This window comes from Rosa rugosa, chromosome 4 (genome assembly GCF_958449725.1).
Source record: "Rosa rugosa chromosome 4, drRosRugo1.1, whole genome shotgun sequence".
Lineage (NCBI taxonomy): Eukaryota > Viridiplantae > Streptophyta > Magnoliopsida > Rosales > Rosaceae > Rosa > Rosa rugosa.
The window spans coordinates 38897330-38922732 of record NC_084823.1 but is presented as its reverse complement, the minus strand read 5'-3'; the positions used below and the strand labels follow the sequence as shown (position 1 = coordinate 38922732).

Sequence of the window (25403 nt, the reverse complement as noted above, 5' to 3'; positions counted from 1 at the left end):
CTAAGCACGTATTACATATTCTGGTGAGGAATCAAGTCCACTTATTCTTGACACTATGAGAGGAAACCCCTTTAGTTTGCTTTAACAAAGTGTGGATGCTTGATTGTCACATCTTTTCAAAGTTTCAGGTGAGGAAATTCCAAGAGATAGGGTCAAGTCTGTTAAATCTTCACATTGTGATTCCTCTTTACAAATTAAGCTCATTTCAAAATGGCTTGGCCTTTTTCTACCTTTTCCTACATGGTCCTAAAACAGAAGAACGTACCTCTAGGGAGTGGAACACTCAAAAACTGTAGTATATATGTGTAAGGAAAATACTATACTAACACCATACTTGATTTGTTCATCAAATTTGTTTAGTATATATAAGTCCCCGGGACTAGCAGACAATAGAGAACAACAGACAATAATGCTCTAGTTTGATCATCACATGTCCAGCTAAATACAAGTGAGATTTAAAGTGAACTCAGAATGAATATTGAGACATTGCTACGAGTGTCTACGGCTAAACGTCACCAAATGATACGTATTTATACATCTCGCTATCTCACTTGATAAAGTGAAATACAACACATTTGATGAAGCAAAATTTGGCGTACAAATTTGGCGAGTGTAGACATTCAAGTGTATTTTTCTTTTAATTAAGAATGAGAGAGTGAGTTATAATTGTCATTTAAATAAGGCCCAGGCTAACTAGGTGCTTTTAATAAAGCTAGGGACACTCATTTGGGTTCTCTCATATAGAATCAAAGCAATATATCATCTCCCAAGAGTGCTTATATATTTAAACCTTCGCACCCCATCTTTCCCATGGAAGCCAAAACACTCCAGTATAGTTTTGCAAACATGGCTTCCACCACCACCACAACTCAAACTCCTCCCAGCAACACAAACACCAGACTTTGCTTCTCCAACTATCTCCAATCCCTGTCCCAAACACCCCACAGGCTCAGAAAGAGAATGCTTGCCACCTGGACCCCAGACCAGGAGCTCAACCAAGTGAGGCAAAGGTCAGGGGCTGATATGAAGAGAAAACTCAAGTGGTATGATCTCATGGCTCTTGGTGTTGGAGGCATGCTTGGTGTTGGAGTCTTTGTCACAACAGGTTCTGTAGCCCACAAAACAGCCGGTCCTTCTGTCTTCATATCCTATATCATTGCAGGAATATCAGCCCTTCTTTCTTCCTTGTGTTACACTGAATTTTCTGTTCAAATTCCAGTTGCTGGTGGTGCTTTTAGTTATCTCAGAGTGACTTTTGGTATATGATCTACTACCCTATTACTGGTTGATCGATGTTATTGGCTTCATTTTCTGGTTCATATCTTACTTTCATTTCATGTGTGAATAGGAGAATTTGTCGGTTATTTTGCTGGGGCAAATATACTCATGGAGTATGTATTGTCAAATGCTGCTGTGGCGAGGAGTTTTACTGAGTATTTATCCTCTGCATTTGGAGAAGATGATCCAAGGACATGGAGAGTAGAAGTGGATGGGTTAGTAAAGGGCTATAATATGTTGGACTTCCCAGCTGTTGCTCTTATTCTACTTCTCACTTTCTGCCTTTGCCATAGGTACTTCTACTTCTTCCGTAGCTTGTATGTATTTTCATAATCTAGCTGCCCAACATTTGCATCTAGACCTTCTGAGGCATCGAGTTGGTGGACATTTGTATATAGTTTCTAGCTTTTCAATCAATACATTATCATTGCTGACATCACCATTAGTATAATTGATGAAGTCCCAAGTATTATTGGGTTAATGAAGCAATTAATGGTGATCTTTTGTCTGAAAATGATGGGTGTTGATTTCTTTTCGATAATATGCAGCACAAAGGAAAGCTCCACACTGAACCTTGTTATGACAGTGTTTCATGTGGTGTTCTTTGGGTTTATTATAATTGCTGGTTTCTGCATTGGGAGCACCAACAACTTGGTGAAGCCTAAGGGACTAGCACCTTTTGGTGTTAGAGGAGTTCTTGATGGGGCAGCTATAGTTTATTTCAGTTACATCGGCTACGATTCAGCTTCAACCATGGCCGAAGAGATCCAAAACCCTTCGCAGAGCCTGCCCGTCGGCATCATTGGTTCCGTTGTCATTACCTCCATGCTTTATTGCCTTATGGCCTTGTCCTTGTGTTTGATGGTTCCTTACAACAAGGTCAGTACATACGTATTTTAATTTGAATGTTTTCTTACTAGACAATTTGACATGTTATGTGATGAGAATCAATTAGTGGCTATATATCCCTAATAATTGGAATTCTTGGAGTGATCCACAGATATCAGAGAGAGTATCATTTTCAGTGGCTTTCAGACAGATTGGTTGGGACTGGGCAAGTAACGTGGTTGCGGCTGGTGCAAGCTTGGGGATTGTTGCTTCACTCTTGGTTGCCATGTTAGGCCAAGCCAGGTACCTTTGTGTTATTGGAAGGGCGCGGCTAGTGCCATCCTGGTTAGCCAAGGTGCATCCTTCAACAGGCACTCCACTGAATGCCACACTCTTCCTCGGTAAATTAGTCAATAATTTTATGCTTTTTGATTGCTTCTCATAAATCTTATCCCCCTATATTTTTTGTTACATTGGAATCGAACCTCTCGTCTATTATAGTCCAAACCTAATTTCCAACCTCCCTCACCAAATCTTTTCTCTATTTACATCGCAAGAAAGAAAATTACAGACAGATGATGGCAAAAGCACTTGCGTCAACAAGAATTTCAGGCAATACCTGTGATATAGGACTTTGCAACAGCATCAAGCAACCAATACATCTTGTCATATGTTGACATTTAATTATAATCAATTGCCTTAAGTTGACCCATCAAATCATACAAAAAGTGAAATAGTTGAAGAAATAAACAGTAGAAAACCAGACAATTTAACCGGTGAATCTTTTATGGTGTAGGACTCTGCACAGCATCAATTGCACTCTTCACTGACCTCGAAATAGTGATTGAAATGATCTCCATCGGCACCCTCTTGGTGTTCTACCTTGTGGCCAATGCTCTCATTTATCGTCGATATGTGATCATCACCAACAACCCCCCATTTCAAACTCTCTTGTTCCTCTTCCTCCTTTCATCTAGTGCCATCGGCTTTTCCGTGTCCTGGAAGCTTAACCAACAACGCTGGGGGTTACCGCTTTTCGGAATGTCAACAGTTACCATCATTGCCTTCTTCAACTACATGGTACCTTGTGTTTGCCATCCCACTGGGTGGTCGATGCCATTCATGCCATGGCCGGCTGCACTATCTATCTTCCTTAATGTGTTTCTCATGACCACACTAAAGAAGTTCTCATTCGAAAGGTTTGCCATATGGGCATGTTTCATAACATTGTTCTATCTACTGTATGGTGTTCACTCGACTTATAAGGCAGAGGAGAGGGAGAGTACTGGTGTTGATGAAGTGAATCCAAGCTCAGCAGTGCAACAAATAAAGCTAGATATTCAAGTAGTTTGACTATTAGCAAACTTAATTGTATTTTCTGTATCTTTATTTTCATAGCACTTTTTGAGCTACCTCATTTTGTTTAGGGAATTCCCATAAAGCAAAGAGGAATTCAGATCAGATAGAATGACAAAGTTAATTGTCCATAAAACTGTCAAAAGCAAAAGAAAACCAAAGTACTTCTGTGTTTACGCGCGCCTGCGCGTATGTGTCTGTCACTAGTTTTTCTGCACTTCCCTTTTTCCCTTCTGCTGCCTCATCATATAAACTCTTTTCTAGCACACACAAACAAAAGAAAAAGAGAAAAGATCATATAAGTTTTTTATGAGAGTGGAAAGATGACTGCAGTCATACAGATTGTAATGATGGGCATCAAAGAGAACCTCATGATTCAATTGAAAAGAAAGCGGGGAAATTATGAACCTCACGAAAAGTCAAAGTTTTCATGTTTATATCATTTACTAAAATTTCCTTTTTTACAAGGACAACATATTAATGCTTCTGTCTTACATAGATACTGTAGTTTTCTACTCAGAATTCATGACATCCTCCAAAGAAAATAAGAGATTTTCTCAAATTAAGCAAGATTATAATCTGTTGTCCAGAAACCCAAAGGCTAAACTTTTCAACTTCATGTTTTTATCTAAAATTCTCTTGTATGATTAAGGAAAGCTTAATAAACCAATAATCCTTGTCTATCATACATGGATGGCGGAAATACAGAAGTTTTCACTTTCAGATAATTAAGAAAGAATTGATCTTAAGAAATCCAAAGGCTAAATATTTTATGTTTCATCATTTGCTAAAATTTTCTTTTGTATAAGGAAAAATTATCATTGCTTTGTCTTAGCTGAAGTTTCCCACATAAGTACTCACTAGATTACAAGATCTCAAATTACGAAAGATTATTTTTCTTAACAAATCCATAAGCAAAATTTTCTTCAAATCCACTTTGAAACACATAGATGAGCGAGGCAATTTATAGAACAAAGCTAGAGCTTGAACAAAGACACTTACCGGTAGATAGCCAGAACAACTTGTAGTCAATCAACCATGATATTTTTAGAGCGGTCCCATATCCTGCACCCTCTGTTGCATTGAAAAACACAACAGCTTTGTATTCGTAGATACTTCTTGGAGAAGAACTCATATATACTTATAATCTAATTCCAGATAAAATGAATATCAGCTGTAATTTAAAATGACCACATATTTGGTCTGAAGAACTCGTGTACTTATCCAACTAGTATATGAATCTGACCTCAGCTTTTCCATAAAATATCTACAAACCAATTATTTGATGTACAAGTAATTATTTTTTCAAGTTCAGAATCCACCTTGTTCCTAAAGGAAAGGAGGTACCATTAAACTCAGAGATCATTGCTATAAAGATCATTCAACAAATATAGTAAGAGTGTCATACATGAAAAGCTAGTATATACTTTCATTTCCTAGTTAGCTAAGCTTCATATTGCTTCATGCAAAAAGGAATGGAATAACAATGTTAGCAATAGCTTCTGAGTCTGATGTTACATTCTGTCCAACCCAGAACATTTGATTGAGCATAGGGCGACCAGGATTATAAGGGTCCTGTGTCCTTCAAAGAGTAGTTAGAAACCATTTCTGTTCAATTTCACATTTCAACAACAATTCACACACTCACAAATCGTAACAGAATATCATTAAGAACTACAATGTACAGTGGGTTATAGGGTCCCAAAATCCATTGAGGCACTGATGATTGCACTAGAAAGATCAACTAGTGGGATCTGACAAAATTGCATCCATTGGACCACTTCCTGTGATTGATTAATGTCACTGCCATAACTCCAGAAAGAGAGAACTTTACCTGCAACTTCTAGTGTTCCATTGAGATCCTTTATTGTGATTTTGCCCTTTACCCAGTTCATGGACCCATCATATCTCTGAGATATAAGATAATCAATGATAGTACCCCTCCCCCAAAACCCCATACACACAATGTATGTCTGATTATTCCAATGGCCAGAATCAAAAGAGTTAAGGTCTGTATGCCCGAATCACAGTCTCACATTGCCCAAGAAAAAGTGTCCCCTTCCATATTTGTAATTTAAAATACAATCTTTCCCTATTAAGTGACTTCAATGGTGGAAACAGAGACACATCCCTCTTCCAACTATCGTTTGATATCCTACTCTCAAATTGTTAAGGTCTGTATGCCCGAATCATAGTCTCACATTGCCCAAGAAAAAGTGTCTGCCCTTCCATCTTTGTAAATTAAAATACAATCTTCCCTAATAAGTGACTTCAATGGTGGAAACAGAGAAACATCCCTCTTCCAACTATCATTTGATATCCTATTCTCATATTCAATTTCTCCTTTCTCCATTATAAAAGTGTTGGAGTGAGGTATATTGCTATGGATTCTTCATTTCACCGCCGTTGATTTTAGGACTCCATAAAATTGAGTAAAAATATCGAACAAACCATAAAGTTTGCCAAATTTCTTTCATTTGGGAAACAAACTTTACCAGACCAAAAAAGAATAAAGGAAACAAACTTTCACTAAAAAGACAAGAGAGCAAAATAATAGAAAGTGATTCCTTTAAAGAACTCTCTCTTATAGTTGCAAGAGTTTGTTTTTGGTTGGATGTTTGAAGATGTTAGTCAAACTTAAGACCCCATGGACCCCAAGTAAAGGCCAGCTATTTGAAATACTTTGGGACAAATAAAGTGACTGCTATAGATTCTTCATTTTCTAACCTCTTCTAAAGAAAACAACTGCCATAATATTATACATTGGCTTAATGTACAGTTCTAAAGCCAACAGCCCATGGGATAGGGCTCTGAGAGATTGGCTTTGAACTCCTATATAGATATTTCATCAATATGTCATAAAATAAAACTTGTTAAAAAGTGAGGAAGAAGTTAGGAATGGCCATTTATCAGAAGCCAAATTGTTGGTACTTAACCACCAAATCCTTTAACTGACCTTTGTCTGGATCCAAATTTTCTTTCACTGGTCAAGAGCCCCTCCATGCTATTACTACTCTATGGTTGTCGTTAGAATTAATCAGTATTCATGTCTCTATGTTTTAGTCTTGTGATCCTAGAATTCTTCAAAAAGAATTCATCATGCTAAATTATACTCTTAGACTAGTTCTTTCTGAAGTTCAGTTAGGAAGGGAATATAACCCATGCACAGGGTTCAGAAAGTCCTCTTCATTTGATAAACACAGGTGTGGGGGCTAGTCGCTCTAGTGGTCGAGGAGCGTTAACCCCTGCACCAAGAACAAAATTCAAACCCTCGCTCCCCCTTTGGCCCCTCCCTCGTAACAGAACAGGGAAAAAGGCCACCAAAAGTGTGTTTATCCAGTTGTTTGGCTGTCTCTGTAAAGTACTAAGTATCAGACATAGGGAGAAAAATCTTGATGATAAATCCACTTTGCCTCGGATTAAAATGGCCAAGGCTTGGATTTGGAATCGTGTTTCTGGTAAGGCTTATTGAAACAAGGAACTGGAGTGATTAGCTATGGACAAGTAATTTGGGCCCTATCAGTCCCACATTAAGAAAGGCAATTCTTAACACACAGACTCTCAACCCCATAACTCCGAAGTTTTTTCTTGGAGCTCCTCCTTATTCCTCACAATCCAACACTTCACTGGAGCCCCCGGCTAAGCCAAGGGTTATTACAAGTTAATCTAGGAGTTGTCACAAAGAGGTGTGTTAGGGAAAGGGCTGGAATAGATTGTTTCTGTTACTATTCTTTAAAACATTTTACTATTATGTTCTAATATAATTATAAAAGGTTCTCCAAAAAAAAAAAACGACACCAAGGTTGCTCTAATTTTTTAGGATTGCTTATATAGATTCTGGAGATAGAACCCTGAAAATGTTTGGCAGTGCACTTGGTATTTGTATATACTTGCTATCATGAACTTAAATAGTAGTTAAAAATAAAACAAGCACAGGTTGAGAACAAATTTACAATAAAAAACAGAAAAGAAAAAAAAAACAATCATATTCAATCAATGGTCTGGCAACCTCAGCAGATATAAAACCATAAAACTAAAATCTTTTCATTCAAAGAAATTAATTTGCGGGTCTGATACCAGAAGAAAATCTACACATAAGCATTCACATATCATCACACACACTACCTCCACAATAAAACCATTTCAATCTCAGGAAATCAATAGATTCTAATCATGTATTGAATCATGAATCAACTAAAAAAAGGAGACAGGTAAATTCAACATCTTGTAGTAACTAACAACATGATGACAAGTTCATGCATCTATCTGCCTGTCAACAAATCAAATTATCCACTACAAGGCAGATATCCTATCATACTATTTCTTTTGTCAACAATAAAGGAAGAAAAAGAAAGAAGATCATCCTAACTTTGCATGTTCTGGTAAGAGTAAGCAGCAAACTTACAAACGAACAGTTCAAGTGTAAACGAAGTTCCATCCATCTAAGCATGGGAAGACTCCACCTTGGCCTTCTTTTTCTTCTTCCTTTCCAATAATGCATTCACAAAAGCATCCACAATCTGCTGGTGGGATTCGATCATGGCCTCATTACGCTTCAGCTCCATCTCCATTCGCATCCTCTCAATCTCCATCGTCATTTCCATCTTCATTTTCTCCATCCTCACAAACCCTTCTCCCAACCGCATAATCGATGAAGCCAAGTCTTCAACAGGATCCACATCTCTCTTAATCCCAACAACACCACTCTTCTTCACAAACTTTGATCCTGATAAACAAGAATACCCATCAAACTCCTTAAAATGCACATTGCTCTTTACATTCCCATCAACAATGCCACTACTCTTTGGCCGAAAACCGGCAGGCACAAAATCCCTATCACTTCTAATATCAACTCCATAGTCCCCATGTTTCCTGAAACTGTGCTTAAGATTCACATCAGCCTTGCCATTACTCTTTGGCCTAAACCCTTGATTAACATAATCATCACCTTCAGAATAAAAGCTAGAATTCTCATCAACATCAGGACTAAAATCCCTACCAACATTTCCATCAAATTTCACCAAATTACGAGCCTTTAACGAAAACCCACCTCCAAACTCACCACCACTATCCAATCCCCGATCCGGGCCGGACTCCATTTCATCCATGAGATGAAACAAAGCCCACGACGAGGAAAACCGACCCGGGTACCCAGAAGCCCGCTGCTTCTCAGCGCGGTACCGCTTGCGAAGCTTCTCCATCTTATGCCGGCACTGCAGCGCGGTCTTGGGCGGGGAGGAGGGAGCCGCGGCGGCGGTGGCGGCTGCGACGTGGTCCCAGTCGGCGGATTTGAGATTGGCGCGGCGGAGAGCGAACCAGCGGTCGCGGTAGGCGAGGATGAGGGAGCGGGCCTCGTCCTGGGTCCAGCAGGGGGGTGGGACCCGGCGGGGTTTGGTGGGGAGGGCGGCGGTGGACATGGTTGGGTTGCGGTGAAGGAGAGGAGAGGGGGGTGGTTTTGGTTGCGGGGGAGAGATTTGGTGGGTGGCATATTGTGGGTGAAGGCGGTGAGGTAATGCTAACGTGCGCGGGGTGGCGCAGTTGGGCGGCGGGTGAAAAGGTCGCACAAGGAGTCCGCCACGATAGGGGCCACTACTGGTGCGGCGAGTCAGCCCACCATAGTGTACATTACGTTACGTACGGAGTTCGGTACTGCTGCCGTGCTCCACGTGGAACGTCACCACCACCAATAGTACTGTGCATTACATGGTCTGCACGTGACGTCCTAATTGTTTCCCAGCCAGTGCCAAATTCAGATCCGTATCGTCAAATTTCGTTGCTCTAGCTACTCACCATTCCCATTAAATTCCAACGTCATCATCAGTTAATCCATCAACAACTCTGGTTCAATGAAAAGGTAACGTATATCCTTCCGTATGGTAACCTTACGTTCGTTATAGGCAATTATCGTACAAAGTTGACATTTCGTCACGCATCATCCTGAACAATAATGCTATGACCGCCAGTACATATATTTTATGTCTTCCACCCAGATCCATTGGAGAATCAACGGGTGAAGAATGCTATATTAATTTCCCATTAATTTGACCCACAGTAATGGTCTTATTCAAGTATTGCACTCATGTTCTGAGTGCATGAGCGGTTTCATCAACCTCTGTTTGGAATTATGAGGTGAATCAGGTAATTGTTCTGTCAAGATTCTTTCATTGGAAATTGATTTTCTCCATTAAAGCTAGCTTCTCCACAACTAGTTACAAAATTATCCAATTTCCAAATCACTTGATAATTTAGTCTTTGTGGTTTCTATTTGTTCGTGTAGGAAATATGATTCGGTTAGGGTATGCGTCTCTTGGCTTTTCTATTAGATGGGTATTATAGCTTTGCCGCCAACTAGTGTGTACTGGGTATCAAGGTGCGGATTTGTAATTTCATGGCCCACGAGCTCCAAACCTTCCGGGACTGAGTTGTTGATAGCTCATTCAAACTATTGGAGCCCGTGTGTGTGCCCTGCGCTGGTCTGTGCCTCCAGCATGCTGAGATGTAAATTCAGGTAAGGGTCAGGGCTGGGACACACATTGCAGCTTGCTCTCTCCTGTTTTATTGTGGCATAGAGAAAGGCCTCTCTCTTTTTTTTTTTTTTTATATTTTAATAATACATGTTAAATAGTTATCATGACTGAGGCGAGGATAGCAACTTACATTGCCCGTAGTTTCTTCTTCTTGGTTCTGCTGGTTCATTTGGGGTAGTATTATCACCGTTACGTCCAATATCTTCACATTCTCTGAGTCAAAGATAAAATCTAAAATCATACAAAAGTGATTTGCCAAATGAAAGAGACTCCATATATAAATTCTTTAAAGAGGAAATAACCAGAAAAGGTGAATGAAGGAATTTACACTGGGAAGCAGAAGGCAACACTGAAAAAAAAACTGAAGAAAGATGACGCGATTCAAAAAGATCAAGAAAAATCACAGAGGTCGTGGCTTTGGAATTTGTCGTTTTATCTAGAAGAGTCTAAAATCTCATATATCAAAGCAGTACGTGAGGGGAATCAAAAAACCATTGGCTATTGATGGGTGGCGAAGAAAAAAATCCACCACTATCAACCAAGGTAGATAGAAACAGATGCATGAGTAGGAAAAGGGTTTTGCAACAGTTGGTCAAAAAGTGACGAAATGCATAATGACAGATGGAGAATAAAAGGGTTGTACCACACTTGGTCCAAAGGTGACGAAAGTTTATGGCACTTTATTTTCTTTGTGATCCAAGAATATGAAGGATAGTAAAAAAACTTTACCAAACTAGCTATTGTGACCAGCAAATCAACTTAGCAATAAGGCAAAAGTTAACAGCATCAATGAGAGCTTTACCCCTCTCTCTCTGGCGGCGGCAAACCCTAGCTTTAGGGTTTTGCTCGTCGCGATCCTTGGCCTCCGATGAGTCTCCTTCTCCTCATGAAGCCTGTCTCTCGCCCTCCTCGAGGTCGTGCTTCCCCTCTGTTCAACCGGTGGGTTGTGGTATCCGTTTTTTGGATTGCTTCTCGGACTTTTGTGGTGCTAACAGGAAATCTGTTCTGGAGTCCGATTGCTTGAGAGATATTTGCCCGAGGAGAGCTTTCTCCAGCACGGATTTGTGTGCGGCAATTCGAATTTGGGATCCTGGATCTATTTATTCCTTTTCGCAGGGGATGAGATGTTGCTGCGATGGTGGCCGGGCAGGCTTGGCGGTGGTTGCCGGTGACAGAGGAGGTTGGGATGCAATCCGATTTAGGAGGTTGAAGGCGTCCGGAGGTGATTGCTGGCTGGGTCCGATCTGGTTTACTAGGTCGGTCTGGGCTGGTGGTTTTCTTCAGATGGCTTCTATCATGCTAGGTTGGCAGACCTCTCCTTCTTCTGGTGGTGGTCAATCCTCATCTTCTGGTGGTCTGGCAGCAAGGTCCGGGTAGCGCCGGTGGAGTCCACCATTGCTAGGTTTCTCCCTCCGGTTTGCTTTCTTCTCTCAGGCGAAGGCGGCGTGGCGTTTTGCTTCCGGAGGAGGTGGCAGTGAGGCAGTCCGATTCGGCGGGATGCCCAGTCGCCTGGGTGTCCAGAGTAGTCTCAGCTGGGCCTGTTCTTGGGTGTCCAATAGGTTGGGTGCCCAGAGCAGCTCTGATTGGGATTCGGCTTTTGTTGATTCTGAGGCATCCGCTTCGCACTCTGTTTCGGGGCGAATTTGGATCCGTATTTGGGACCCGGGTGGTACACAAATCTGGATCTTGGATCCAAGACAACCACTCATATTGATTTGGTATTGGTTCTGGTTCTTAGGAGTTCGATTGCTAATTTTCGAGTTTCTGACACCCTCGGTTACTTTCGAACTCCTGGTGAGCGAATCACCTCTCCTAGGTGATCATATCACCGGTTACGGCTACTGTTACATTTACACTGCTCTCGTGACATATGCAGTGCAGCGATGTCGTTCGGCATCAAGTCACATCCTGGTTACCTTTCATTTTAGATGCGTCTGTGCATCTTGTTATCCTTTATTGTTTTTTCTTCATTTTAGATGCGTTTGTGCATCTTGTTATGCTTTTTTATTTTCTTTCGATGCTTTTGCATCGCTCCATGTACTCCTTAGTTTGCATCTAATATAGTCTGTCGTCTTTCCCCTAAAAAAAAAAAAAAAAAAAAAAAAAAAAAACTTAACAATAAGGCGTGCGCGGGGCTGTAGAAAATAATAATGTACATCATTGTATTCATAGTAACCCAAGAAATTCTATACCATGTGGTGGAGACTGGGGTTGGTGGTGTAGTGCTTGGACTTCTGTTTTCACTTAAAAGGAACAAAAGCTTCATTTTGAGACTCCATGCTCATCATTGATGCGGTGAACAACAAAATCCCCCCACAAGGATACTAGAAATCGTTGAAGATATCAGGACGATCGAAAGAAATTTTTACTTAATCACCTTTAAACATATACTAAGAAAATCAAACTTTGCAGCAGATGCTTGTGCAAACTTAGGTCACAATCTTATGTTTCTTATTAAAAAAAAAAGTTGCATTTTAAGAAGACTTAAAATAGAATTATATAAAGGGTGAGGATTAATAATTATATCTAATTGAATTAAAGAAATTTTCCTAATTGGAGTTAGGCTGCATGATCCATTGCTTAAATTTTTGAGTTCGATTATGGTTAATTGAAATCATGTTCGATATATATGCATGGGTGGACAAAGCTATGGTATATTATTATTATTTTTATAAAGATGATCAAAGGGTTTCACTCCTGCCCCCATGGTGGGTGATTCTTCAAAGGGAGACTCACACAGTGAAAAGAAAAGTTGTTTAGCTCTTGAAACACGTGTTACCACTGTAATCTCACTTTTCAGGAAATACAGTTTACTAGACAAAAGATTTTTGATTTAGTGATTTTAGCATGGGTGGGGAAAGCTATGGAATGTTATTAAATAATCTCACTTTGGGTGATTCTTCAAAGGGAGACTCACACAATATGAAATGAAAAGTTGTTTAGCTCTTGAAACACGTGTTACCGTTGTAATCTCACTTTTCAGGAAATACAATTTAGTAGACAAAAGATTTATGATTTAGTGATTTTAGCAGAGATCTAATTAAGGAACCTAAAGACTATATATGGTGATTTAATGAATTTTGTCAAGCTTGAGCAACTGCAGTCATCTTGAAATTGTGGTTATAATGACTACTGGGTAATATGTGAAGAAGAGAAAGAAGAGTTATCGATTGGTTTGGTTTATTATTTTTTTTTTTATAAAGTGAATATTCATATATCCACCTAGTTGTGTCATAGTTCTGCCTACCATTCTCAATCGGATGGCTAGACGGAGGTCATCAACAAATCGGTGGAGCACTACTTAAGGTACTTCATTGCAGACAAGCCTGCATTATTGGGCGGAAGGGTGGTATATCGATCACCACCTCTCATTTCACCATCAAGATGCCTCCTTTTCAGGTCCTCTATGGCATTCTGCCGTCGGCTGTGACGCGGTACATCCTTAGCACCATCTCAGTTCATTCTGTGGACCTCGTGTTGCTGACCGGATGCTCTTCTTCAATCTCTCCGTGAGCACATGGCAATCGCCCAAAATAGAATGAAGCAACAATCAGATAAGAATTGAACTGACTGTGAGTTTGCAATCAGGGATTGGGTCATTCTCAAGCTCCACCCATATTGCCAGCAATCACTCGTTAAGAGGACTTCTCACAAGCTCTCACCACAATTCTATGGTCCCTTTAAGATAGTGGATCGAATTGGGAGCGTAGCCTACCACTTGGAATTGCTGCCTTCCCCAAAGATCCAAGCTGTTTTTCATGTTTCTCTCTTGAAGAAATGCATAGTGTCACGGGCCGAACTTTGCGATGCGCAAAAAGGATCGCGCGGCACTTGCTAGCAAGCAAGTCAGCCAAGTGAGTACCTTGTAAGGAACAATGAAAGCCACATGATATTAAAACGGTGCTAGCGGCAAGCGAGAATACAATTATATAAATGTTGGGCAACCACGAAGAACAAATGAATCCAAAGAAAAGATCACGGAGCAATGTCACGGGACACAGTTGATTGCATAATTCCTCTTTTATTGATGGTTAGACGGTAATTAAGGGAGGCAAAAGTACACATGCTTACCTATACTTGTTCCGTAGTCCGAACTATGCCGACTTGGAACCCCTCCCTAAAGAGCATAACTGGCATAAATGGCCAAGGCAGGAGGAAACATGCACTTGGCCAGGAAACTAAATGCTAATTAAAATAAATTACATAATTTATAAATTACCAAAACACTCCAAGCACACAAGCAACCAACCAATGGCTTAACTAATGACCCTGGACAAGGTTACTTGCGGCATTATAAGTACGACCCCTAACACGTAGGCAACACGTACAGCTCCTACATCGCACACATTGCCTCAGTTAGATTAGAAAAGAGCTTATTTGGGTTCCTGTAAGGCCACGTTTGGTTCAAGGAAAATAAGCATCAGGAAAGGAATGTAAAAGGAAAGGAAATCATTTCCTGAAGGAATGGAAAATAAGGGGGAAAGTGGTTCCTTCCAAACCCCAAAGGAATCACTTTCCCCCTTCTTTCCTTGCATTTATTACTCACAACATATTTTTTTATTACATTATTTACCAACTTTCCTGATAACTTTCCTTACGTTACCAAACATCGGAATGGAAAGTTGTTGAGAAATTTCATTTCCCTTCCCATGGAAAAGACAAAATAATTACTTTCCTTTCCGTGAACTAAACGAGGCCTAAGGTCCCGTTTGGTTGGCCGGAATGTCGAAACAGGAAAATGATTTATTTTCCTTTCCAAACTAATATGGAATGGAATAGGTTTTGGAATTTTCATGTGGGTGTTTGGAACATATTGGAAATTAAATTATGGAATTAATTTTTCCATTCCTATCGTAGTATTTGGTAAGTCATAAGAATGAAATAGAAAATTGTAATTTCCAATAACACCCTTTTACTAATTTAAAGTACAAATATAACATCAAAACAAAAAACCACAGAAATTGCTTACGTCTATCATATTGTATATAGGGACTTGACCCAATTGTATGAGTTGGAAGTCTGGAACACAATCAAACTCTCATACAAGAGATTAACTACATAAACAAGTCATCATGCCATCTTGATATCAACTCATCAACTTCAGCATATATTGAACTCGTCACGTAAAAAAAGAAAGATAAATATGCCAATGAAACATTATTTTATTAAACAGCAAAAGCAATACATTTGTGTTCGATCAGAAAATAGCTTATTTGGGTTCCTGTAAGGCCATGTTTGGTTCACGGAAAATAAGCATCAGGAAAGGAAATCATTTCCTGAAGGAAGGGAAAATAAGGGGGAAAGTGCATGGTTCCTTCCAAACCCCAAAGGAATCACTTTCCCCCATTCTTTCCTCGCATTTATTACTCACAACATATTTTTTTATTACATTATTTACCAACTTTCCTGATAACTTTCCTTACGTTACCAAACATCGGAATAGAAAGTTGTAGAGAAATTTCATTTCCCTTCCCATGGAAAAGACAAAAGAATTACTTTTCTTTCCGTGAACCAAACGAGGCCTAAGAGTATTGGATATGTCTGTGGTCCATAAGAAAAAGGAGGCCCATTACACAATGGCTAATTCAATGGTTTGGGCTGCTAAAGGAGGATGCGATTGGGAAGAGGCCCATGCGATTGGGAAGAGGCCCATTCCATAATGGCTAGATTTCTTGATTTCGGCAACCGTTGGCGGCTTGTGATTCAAGGGGGCGGGACTTGCTAAGACCACCTATGTTACTTCTACTCTAACCCTGCTTTGTATGCTCTTCCATTAGTCTAAGAATAGTTCTAATAGTTACAAGAATGTTGTGGTCTTGCATGACACATGTCAGCTTCTCCTTTTGTCATGAATTGAGTTCAATCTCTATATCTTGTAACCTTGAGACTCAGTTGAGACATGGAATGAACGATGTTTAATCTCTGGTTTTGCGTTTCCCCTTCAAGTACTTGTTTGAACCCACTAAAATAGTGCTATTTCGAAACTTCATATCATTTTATGTTACTGAAATTGGAGTTTTGGAAATACTCAAAAGCTCCGGAGTTAGATTTTGATGTATATAATTTTTCGTCTTCGTACAATCATATTCATTTCCTTGAAAAAACAAAAATAGCTGAGACGTATGTGGGTTTGGTTTAAATTTATCGTCTCATTATCTTGATTTCGTCTGGATTTGTATTTTGATATTGTAATGTAAGCAGTTATTCAGATTTTATTTCCTTGATATGGCACTTTTGGCGACCTTTTGACTTTGGGCAGCGGCTATGGCTGCGGCTGTGCAAATGGCTTGGGCGACGGCTGTTGTATTGTAGGAGATGATGTATTAATTAATTTTTAGGATTACACTCTTTTACCATATCCATGTGAATTTGAGTTGAGCTGTAATTTTTCTTGTCAGGTTATTTGTATTTAGGCCTTACTTTGGGCTCTTCCCATTGGGTTTATATCCTTTGGTTATTTTTAATGAATTCTTTCACTAATTCCCAAAAATAAAAAGCCCAAGAGACATACATAAAAGTTTAAAAAGTATCTGTTACTCCGTTGGGCTCCAGTGGAGGTTGACTAGAGCTTGACTATAGAGTGAAAAGTTGAAAAATTAGCCATTCGCTTCAGCTTTAGTGGTAAAGGTAAATAGAAACCCCAAAACCCTCAGACTAAAAAATAGAAACCCCAAAACCCACAGACCAAAAGGTAGGAAACCCAAAACTTAGGCCATCTCCAATGGGGGCTAAGGGGTTGGTATAGCCCAAAATATAGTGTTTTCCATCTCCAATGGGGGTCTATGCTATTACAAAAAAGAGTTTTGAGGTGCTAAAAGGGCCATGGGCTGGGGTATAGGTAACCCTTTGTTTAGCCCTTGGGCTTGATCTTTGTGGGGACCACGTTAGTGGCTCCAAATCCCATCTGAACCAAACTCCATGGCTTAGATTAAATGGTTGATGTTAGCTTGCTGATGTCAGCTAAAGTCTAGCCGTTTGAATTTTATTTTTTTTGTCAGCTAAAGACTAGCCGTTGGGAATTATTTTTTTTCCAGTTTGAATGCAACGGTAAATTTTGACAAAAAATAATAAAAAAATCTGCCAAATATTCCTATAAATACCTCCTCACTCCCATTTTCATTTCTCACATTCACTCATATTTTTTTTTACCTCCTCACTCCAATACTACTTGTTTCTCATTGTGCAATTTCTCTCATATCTTCTTTGTTCAAAAATGGCCTCCACCACAAAAAAATTAGGAAATTGGATGCCAAAAGAAGATGAAGCTCTTACTATTGCTTATATCAAAGTCTCGGAAGATATGGAGAAGGGTACCAACCAATCAAAGCAAGGGCTTTGGGCACGAATCCAACAAACATACTTGGAGTATTATGAAGGCACCAAACTTCCGAAGGCAAGATCGGAAGAGAGTTGTAATTCTCGATGGAAAAAACATATATTTCCAAACATGAACAAATGACACCAATGTCTCAAGTGTTCCAAAAGGAGGGATCAAAGCGGAGCAAATCTCCAAAATATAGTGAGTTTTTATTTTTATTAATTTATTGTTTTATTTATTAGGGAGAAAAATTGTAAACATATATTTTTAATTTTTTTTAGTGTTTGTTGTGTAATTTAATTTTGTGACAATTTTTGTTATTGATTGAATTTGATAGCAACGGCAAGCCGAGAGTTTCTATAGGGACGACTCCAGAGGACAACCATTTAAGTTGGTAATTGTTATAATTTGTGCAAAGATTGGGTGACGTTTTAAGATCCACCTCAAGAACAATTTGGTCCAACACCGGTTCAACGAAGCACCTCAATTTCTTTGGAGGAGGATGAGGATCTCATTGAGGATTCTCCTACTTCATCTCAAACACGAATTCCTAGGCCTATGGGAAGAAATGCCTCAAGAAAAACGAGGCAAAAGGGAAAAGAGGAGGAAGTCAAAGCCATTGGAGAAGAAATGGTTGTCGGAATGAGAGAAATGGCGGCACAAATGAAAGAGGCAGAAGAGGAAAGGAAGAGAAGAGAGAAGAAAAGGGAGGATCGAAGAGAGATTGCTAGGTTAGAGGCTATTTTAATGATGCAAACCATCAATTTTACTCTAAGGAGTAAAGAGTATTTTGATGGGAAGAAAAGAGAAGTTCTCCACCAACTCCAAGGACGTGAATTGTTTCCAAATTCCGGCGAGACATCCGATGTCTACCGTCCACAAATGCCATCCGATGAAGATGAAGCTTAATTTATTTAATCAATTTAAATTTGTGCTTAGATTAAGTGTTTGGGTTAATAAATTTTTTAAGTTGTAGGTTAGTGTGGGTAGTTGTCGTAGGTTATGAAGATGTATTTTTCAAGTTAAGAAATAAATTGGTAAGAAATTTATTTGATATTTATATTCAAGGTACATTGGGGTCATACATTAAAAAAAGATGATAATTGAAACAACTTTTATTCATCATAATTAAACAAGCCACACAACAATATAACAATGAGAAAATTAACAAGCTACAAATTATGACAATAAATTGTCAATTATTGCAACCACACACAAACAAAACAAAGAAAAAAAACCACACTCATAAGTAGGTGCTCATCGATGTCGTTGGCCTCTAGTTGCCCAAAGGTGCTTGATAAGATCTTGTTGTAGATCATTATTTGCAGCTCTAGAGCGTATTAGCCTATAACGATGCATGTATTCCTCAATTGAGATTTGGCCGGTTCTCGGATTGCGAGGTAAATTTGGACCATCATAAATTCTTGCCCGGGTTCTTCTTGATCTATTTGGGTCAAGTTCATCATCGTCGGAATCACCATCATAATAGTCATGACGCTCATCCTCCACGATCATATTATGGTACGACAAAATTATCTCATGTTCTCGATCGCAATTGACTCAGGCATCCTAAAGGATTCATTCAAGGAATCTACTGAGCATGCATTGGCAAGCATACGGAGTGCGCATGTTATCTTTTGATAGGGCGAGAAGCTGAGTTGGCCGGCATTATCATATGACTGCCTAAAATAGGGTTTGGCCGTCTGAACATCGTCTAGCATGCGAAAGAAAATTTCGCGCCTCATTCTGTAGCGTCGTCTGAACTCGACCTCATTGAATACCGGATTATCCACGAAGTAGTCATTCAACAACCTTTGGTTTGCTAGCCCACGTTGTCGATTTTTGTAACTCGACCTGCAACTGAGCCACCCCACTGTGGTTGTTGATGAAGTTGCTCATAAGCCCACCAATTTGCAGCATCCGTCATCATTTTATTTGCAATTCGGAGCCTTGCATCAACTTCTTCCTCCTCCTCCTCCTCCTCTTCTTTGGTGGTCATCTCCTCCCACTTGGCAGCCCAATTGGAATTCATTGCAGAATTTGATTAAAATATCTACGAAAGAAAGTGATTGAAGAAGAAGTAGTTGAGATGGTGAAGAATGGAACTCAAGACATGCCTTTTATTGAGTTTTAGAGCGGAAGATAAGATATGCCACATGGATATAAAATTTGCTCAAAAATCTCAATAAGAAATTATATATTGACACGTGGCAAGCAAAACCCAATCTGAAAATTTTGAGAAGATGACATCGGGATAAGAAGATATAAAATCTAGTCGAAAATCTCGGTAAGGAATTATATCTCGACACGTGGCACGTAAAATGACAAGATGACATCGGGATAAACACACAAACAAATCTAATCAAGAATATGAATAATTACTTACAACGTGACACGTGGCACGATAAAATCATATATACAAAATTAATAACATTTGATCAAAAAAATAATTATAGAAGAGTGGAAATAGTAGCATAGTTATAAAATACTATATATTAGAAATACATAATGAAAAATAATAAAATAACATGGCATTTAAACTTATAGCCCTAAGGGTTGGAGATGATAAAAATTATAGCCCTTACTATTTGCATAAATAGTGATTATGGGGGGCTATTTTAGCCCCCTACAGCTGGAGATGGCCTTACTTTCCCATCACCTTTCCCGAATTTGATTTTTAGACTCGGCCCTAAACTCTCTCCTTGACGCCGCTACATTCCCAATCTCTTACGCCGTGGATCTCAGTTTATGGATTTTCAAGGAGCTAGGAGGAACCCGGTATCAAAAGAAAGCGGTTAAGGTATGAAGAGCCACATTGTTGTTTTATTTTACTTTATTTTGGGTTGTGCTACACATCTGTCTGTTGATGAGAAATGTGTTAGATGAATAAAAAAACAGACCCTGGCTGCGTTATGCTTTAGCTGTTTGATTTGGTTGACTTGTTTTTTTTTTTTTTTTTTGACAATTGGTTGAGTTGTTTTTTATGATCACTGACAATTGGTTGAGTGGTTGGTTTTGTTTGGTTTTGGAGTTCCATTTGTGAGTGTTGGACATCTGGGTTTTGCGTGTGATTAAGATATACCAACTTGTTGCTTAAAAAAAAACAAAGATAGACCCTTTCAAAAAAAAAAAAAAAACAAAGATAGACCCACTTGTTAAGGGTTCTGATGGCTGGTATTATTTTATGAGTTAATTAGATCTAAGTCCAAAACTCACAGCCCATATTAGATGCAGTCCGGATGAATTTTTTTATTAATCGCGGTCCTATGACTCAGCTGCCACATTGGATTTATTTCCTTTTTTATCTTGCTGACTCAACACCTAAATTTTTCATTCCTAACATACCCTTGTTTAATATATTTTGCACAATAAACAGTAAAAGCCAATATATTAATTGTAATCCTAAATTATTGCAATCTTGTTAATGTAAAATTAGCAAATTTAATGTGTTGACTTTAATTTATATTATTAGTTTTTTGATTGAATTCAAAAGATGAATCTATATATATTAAGACATTATTCTTCCTTGATCTTGCCTATCACGCATTGTTTTCTTCTTCTTCTTCTTCTTCCTCCTCCTCCTTTTTTCTACCGAATCATCGTTTTTTTCCTCTTCTTGTTCCATGCGTATCCTATTTCCAACACATACTTCTCATTTCTTTGTTTATTTCAAGCTTTTTCTTTCATATCAGTATTTTTTTTTTGTGTAGCTTCTCCCTTCTTAGTTCGTTTTTAGGTCTTACTAACATGACATCTTCAATTCGCAGCTACCATTATTATAGATTTGGTAAGAAGTTTTTGCTTACCCTTAATATAGAATCGATTAGGGTGTTATAGGTAAGATTTGTCCTAGAATTTGATTAGACATTTTTATTTCACATTTACATGCCTTATTTATAGGTAAGATTTCACAAGTTTAAAAAAAATTCAAGTTTCTCTATATCTAAGGTTCTCTCATTATCTCACATTTTCTCTTTCATACATTTTATCTTTTAATTAGGTATAGGTTTTATATGTACATATTTGGACCTTTTGATTAGATTGGGAATATGTTTTTTTTTTCCTGCTTCGTATGTCTAGGTAGATTAAATCTCTACTATACAACTTTAAATACCTACTATATAGATACAATTGAATTTATATGAATGTAGGTATATAAGTTTTTCATCCTATAATGTAGGTATATAAGTATTAGACCTACATCTTAGGTATATTGAGTTTATATGAATGTATTTAGTATTTTTTGTCTGAAAATTATTCATTGATGAATTGTGAATTTTGGAATTTGAATTTAGAATTTAGAATTTAAAATTTAAAATTGAGCTAAAATTGTGATCTAATTAGTGAATTTGAAATTATTTACTTTATTTGGTTCTAAGAGTAAAATTGACTATTAAAAAAAGCAAATGAACCGCAATTAACAATAAAATATGCCAAGTCAATACCCAGATTTGACTGTGTAATATATTGATGTTTTCAATTGGTAGTGTCAATTAGGTTTTTGTCATTGTTTTCTTTGATTTTGGTACTTTTTTTTTTTTTTTACATCCAAACCCACGTTTGGATGTTGGTCATGGAAAGTAGCTTCCATTTGATCATTTGTGAGCAACTGTAGTTCGTTGTGTGATTTATGTTTACTAAAGCAGATTATATACTATCTAGTTCAGATTTGGTTGCAATGGCAGAGGTAATCAATGGAGTCGCACCAGTGCACTACCAACTCAATTATAGAGCAGATGAGTTGTTTTATGATGGTAAGATATGGTTCGAGGATGGAAAGGAAATAAGAGTTTCATTTGTTCCTTTTAAGGCAGAAGAAGGACTTTCCTACGAGGATCAAAAACAAATTGTGGACAAGATCTTCTATGAGAGCAGCAAGGTCAACCACGCAGGCTTGTTGAAGCCATGGTTTGTCGCATCCTGCTTGGACAAGAGGATGCATCTCATATGTTATGAAAGGTTTGATGCATTTCTAACAAAAGATTGGTTCAAAAACCATAAGAATGGGATGCAGGATAGTCATGGAAACCCACTACCTTGGGTTCAAAGTTTTATAAGGTTAGTACTTCTTTGGTCGCTTCTTCTTATTCTTTCCCTTCTCCCCCTTTCATTTTTTCTCAATTTAACTTGTGTATATTCTATGCAACAGAGATACCATGGAAGCGGTCAAATACATCCTGAGCAATCACCTATTCCACATGAACTTGGGAGTCTTGAAGAATTATGTGTTGGTTGATGATGTTATTAAGATCATCAACCTCAGTGGTAGCTGGGAAGATTTGGTCAACTCTGAGGAATTGGAGCAAGGGAAAGATATCGAAACTTTGGTGAGTGCCAATCAGTTCAAGCCTTTGCCGAAATTAGAATTTATCATTTTGCTCCACATTTGACCGTCATTCTTCCTAGCTCCAATTCTTCATTTCAAAGCCCAAAATGAATGTTTTCTTCACTCTTGCAATATTCCTAGATAAATATGAAAACGATTCGGTGAAAACTAAAATAGACTCAAGAATAATATTTAGGGGAACACATATATATGTAAATAATGGTCTAACATATACTAGGATGAATGTTATAATCAATCAACTTTCATGCATGTGTGCTTATTGCGTTGAATATGTTGACATTATATATGTTGTTGATAGGATATCGTTCTGTACCTTGATTGCATGTTCAATAGGCTTAGTAACGGTGCGTTCATCTTGCTTCAGTAATTAAGGAAAGTAAAATAACGACATTGATTTGCGGTATAACATGTGGAATAGCAGATTCTCCAGCATGTATTTGACTATTTCCATAGTATCTCTATTCCATTGGTAAGTCCTACTTCCTTGAATAAAATAAATGAAACGTTTTTTTTTTGTTCCATCCTGAAACTATTTTCCATCATAAAATAATTTTTTTGCTCCATAATTGAACTGGTACCTTAGTGTTTTGCCTCCATTGATTACCTCGTGCTACTCTTCCATTGTAAACAAAGCTGAACCAAATAGCCAAAGAGTTAAGTGTTAAACATCTCCTAACTCAATGACTATTGGTGATTTTTTGGCTAAAATTAACAAATAGGTGAAGAACGATAAAACAACTCGGAAATATCTTTAAAAATTATCAGATGAGGTTGTGGCTTTGAAATTTCTCCTTTGAAAAGTGTCTAAAATCTCATATCCACAAATGGTGAGAAACAATCATTAACCAATTTGTGGCCAAGGAAATGTTGACCATACATGCTCTTGTATATTATCCAAAGATTGTAGAAATTAGAGATGCATGACTAATAATAAAAGCGTTCTAGCATAATGAGTTCAAGTATGGGCCAGAAAAATTCTGGAATATGAGTTCAAGTATGAGGTGGGCAAATCATTTTATGATGGAAAACACAATCATTAACCAATTGGTGGCCAATGAAATGTTGACCATATATGCTCTTGTATATTATCCAAAGAATGTAGAAATTAGAGATGCATGACTAATAATAAAAGCGTTCTAGCATAATGAGTTCAAGTATGAGCCAGAAAAATACTAGAATATGAGTTCGAGTATGAGGTGGACAAATCATTTTATGATAAAAAACTTGTGTTTCACAATGACACTGAAAGGAGGATTTCCTTTATTCCTTATAAAGAAGAGGAAGGACTCATATTAGATCACCACCAGATTTTTTACGAGTCTAGTAGGATTAATGATTCAAGCATCTTAAAGCCATGGTTTATGACATCTTATTTTAAACAAAATATGCACTTTATCTGTTATGACAAAATCGATGCCGTTTTTAGTGAAGATTGGTTTCGTAATCATCCAAAAAAGATGTTAAATGAATATGGGGACCTACAACCTTGGGTTTAAGGTTCTATCAGGTAACTATGAGCTAGTCGAGAGTTGATAATGTATCTTGTTGGAGATAGAGAAGAGGAAGCACAATCCTAGAGTTTTATCTTGGAATTGTCGTGGGCTTAACAAGTCAACCATAATTATGTTAAGAGTTCTTATTTTTACGTATGATCCAAATAATTGTGTTGGCCATGCCATATTATGGAAAGCAAACTCAAAGTTAGAATTTTCTGATAACTCAGACAACTATCTTGATTTTGTGGTTACCAAATCTCCTCCTAGTTCTTTTCTTTCTCCCTTTTTTTTTTTTTTTTCCTAATTTCATCTGTGTGGTGGGAGCAACTGTAGCCATCTTGAGAATTTGGTGATCGAAGTGATTACTGAGTAATATGTGAAAGAGGAGCAAGAGTGATGAATTGAGTTGTTATGGAATGAAAGAAAGAAATGGTTCCCATATATAAGAGTAGTCAAGCAGAAGTGAGATTGAATTATATATATAAACGTGTAAAAACAAAATCCTCTCACTAAACATAGAAATTCTAGATTCTTTTACATAAGTTAATTAAGTGAATAGCCCACTACTTGGGACTACATGTGATTGAAATGTGGATGCATGCATGTAAAATACTTCTACATTACGTATAGAATAAGTACACTGTATCTATGTTACGTGCCAACGAAATCGTGAAGAAATGAAGAAAATTTAACTTTTATCATATCGTGTAATACATTAATACTAATTGAACGATCGAGTTTGTTTTAGTAAATTAGCTAGGGTCTAGTGTTATAGAATAGTCCGATCCAAATATGATTGTTTTCATGAAGTAACTCGTAATTGATAATCTAAATTCACGAACTTCATCAGTGTAATGATTATTTTTTACACTTCTCACATGGAGAGGTTCTTCTAGCCAAAAATCAATAACCGGGACAATTCTCTTCAAGTAACCTACAAATCACACCATTCAAGTCATTCCCACATCAATGATGTTCATGTGAGGCACAATGTAATTTTGCAACACCAGCTCTACAGTTCCTCCTCAAGAATCCATAGAAGTAGTTTATGACTAGCTTGTTAAGGAAAAAAAAAAAAAAAAAGTGCTCTTCTTTGCCCTCACATCCCCATGTGCAAGCAAATAAGAAAATCCTGAATCGATTGCTTCTCGCAGCGCTGTACATGTAGAGCTCGTTTTCCAGACTAGGGTCTTCATCTGATGACATCATACTAGGCGGCAATGCTGCAGTAATACCAGTTTCTTCCGAGGCAG

The 25403-nt window shown here is 38.1% G+C and overlaps 2 protein-coding genes across 5 annotated transcripts; one reads left to right on the top strand and one right to left on the bottom strand.

The window, feature by feature from the left end:
• Positions 1-727: 727 nt before the first annotated feature.
• LOC133743774 (cationic amino acid transporter 6, chloroplastic-like) lies at positions 728-3459 on the top strand. Its single transcript, XM_062171806.1, has 5 exons — positions 728-1258; positions 1349-1571; positions 1827-2157; positions 2279-2507; positions 2903-3459. The coding sequence occupies exons 1-5, from the start codon at positions 811-813 to the stop codon at positions 3457-3459; spliced, it is 1788 nt and encodes a 595-aa protein (XP_062027790.1). The 5' UTR covers positions 728-810.
• A 125-nt stretch (positions 3460-3584) lies between these two features.
• Positions 3585-9237, bottom strand: LOC133743775 (protein FIP2-like). Of its 4 annotated transcripts, none has more exons than XR_009863259.1 (3): positions 7868-9237; positions 4465-4610; positions 3585-3722 (listed from the first exon to the last, which is right to left on the bottom strand). XR_009863259.1 is itself a non-coding variant. In XM_062171807.1 (1 exon), exon 1 carries the CDS (start codon positions 8877-8879, stop codon positions 7905-7907), a length of 975 nt encoding a protein of 324 aa, XP_062027791.1. In that variant the 5' UTR covers positions 8880-9235; the 3' UTR covers positions 7542-7904. The 4 variants fall into 4 exon arrangements, 1 of the variants encoding a protein (XP_062027791.1); XR_009863258.1 differs by having other exon boundaries at positions 4465-4536; positions 7868-9236; XR_009863260.1 differs by having other exon boundaries at positions 3592-3717; positions 4465-4536; positions 7868-9236.
• Between the last annotated feature and the right edge of the window lie 16166 nt (positions 9238-25403).

What these genes read in the sequence shown, in the direction of transcription:
- LOC133743775 (XM_062171807.1), bottom strand. Translation starts at nt 8,879, where the DNA reads ATGTCCACCGCCGCCCTCCCCACCAAACCCCGCCGGGTCCCACCCCCC.
- LOC133743774 (XM_062171806.1), top strand. Translation starts at nt 811, where the DNA reads ATGGAAGCCAAAACACTCCAGTATAGTTTTGCAAACATGGCTTCCACC. An exon ending in TTATCTCAGAGTGACTTTTG is followed by an intron (nt 1,259 to 1,348) that starts GTATATGATCTA and finishes ATGTGTGAATAG; the next exon opens with GAGAATTTGTCGGTTATTTT. An exon ending in ACTTTCTGCCTTTGCCATAG is followed by an intron (nt 1,572 to 1,826) that starts GTACTTCTACTT and finishes GATAATATGCAG; the next exon opens with CACAAAGGAAAGCTCCACAC.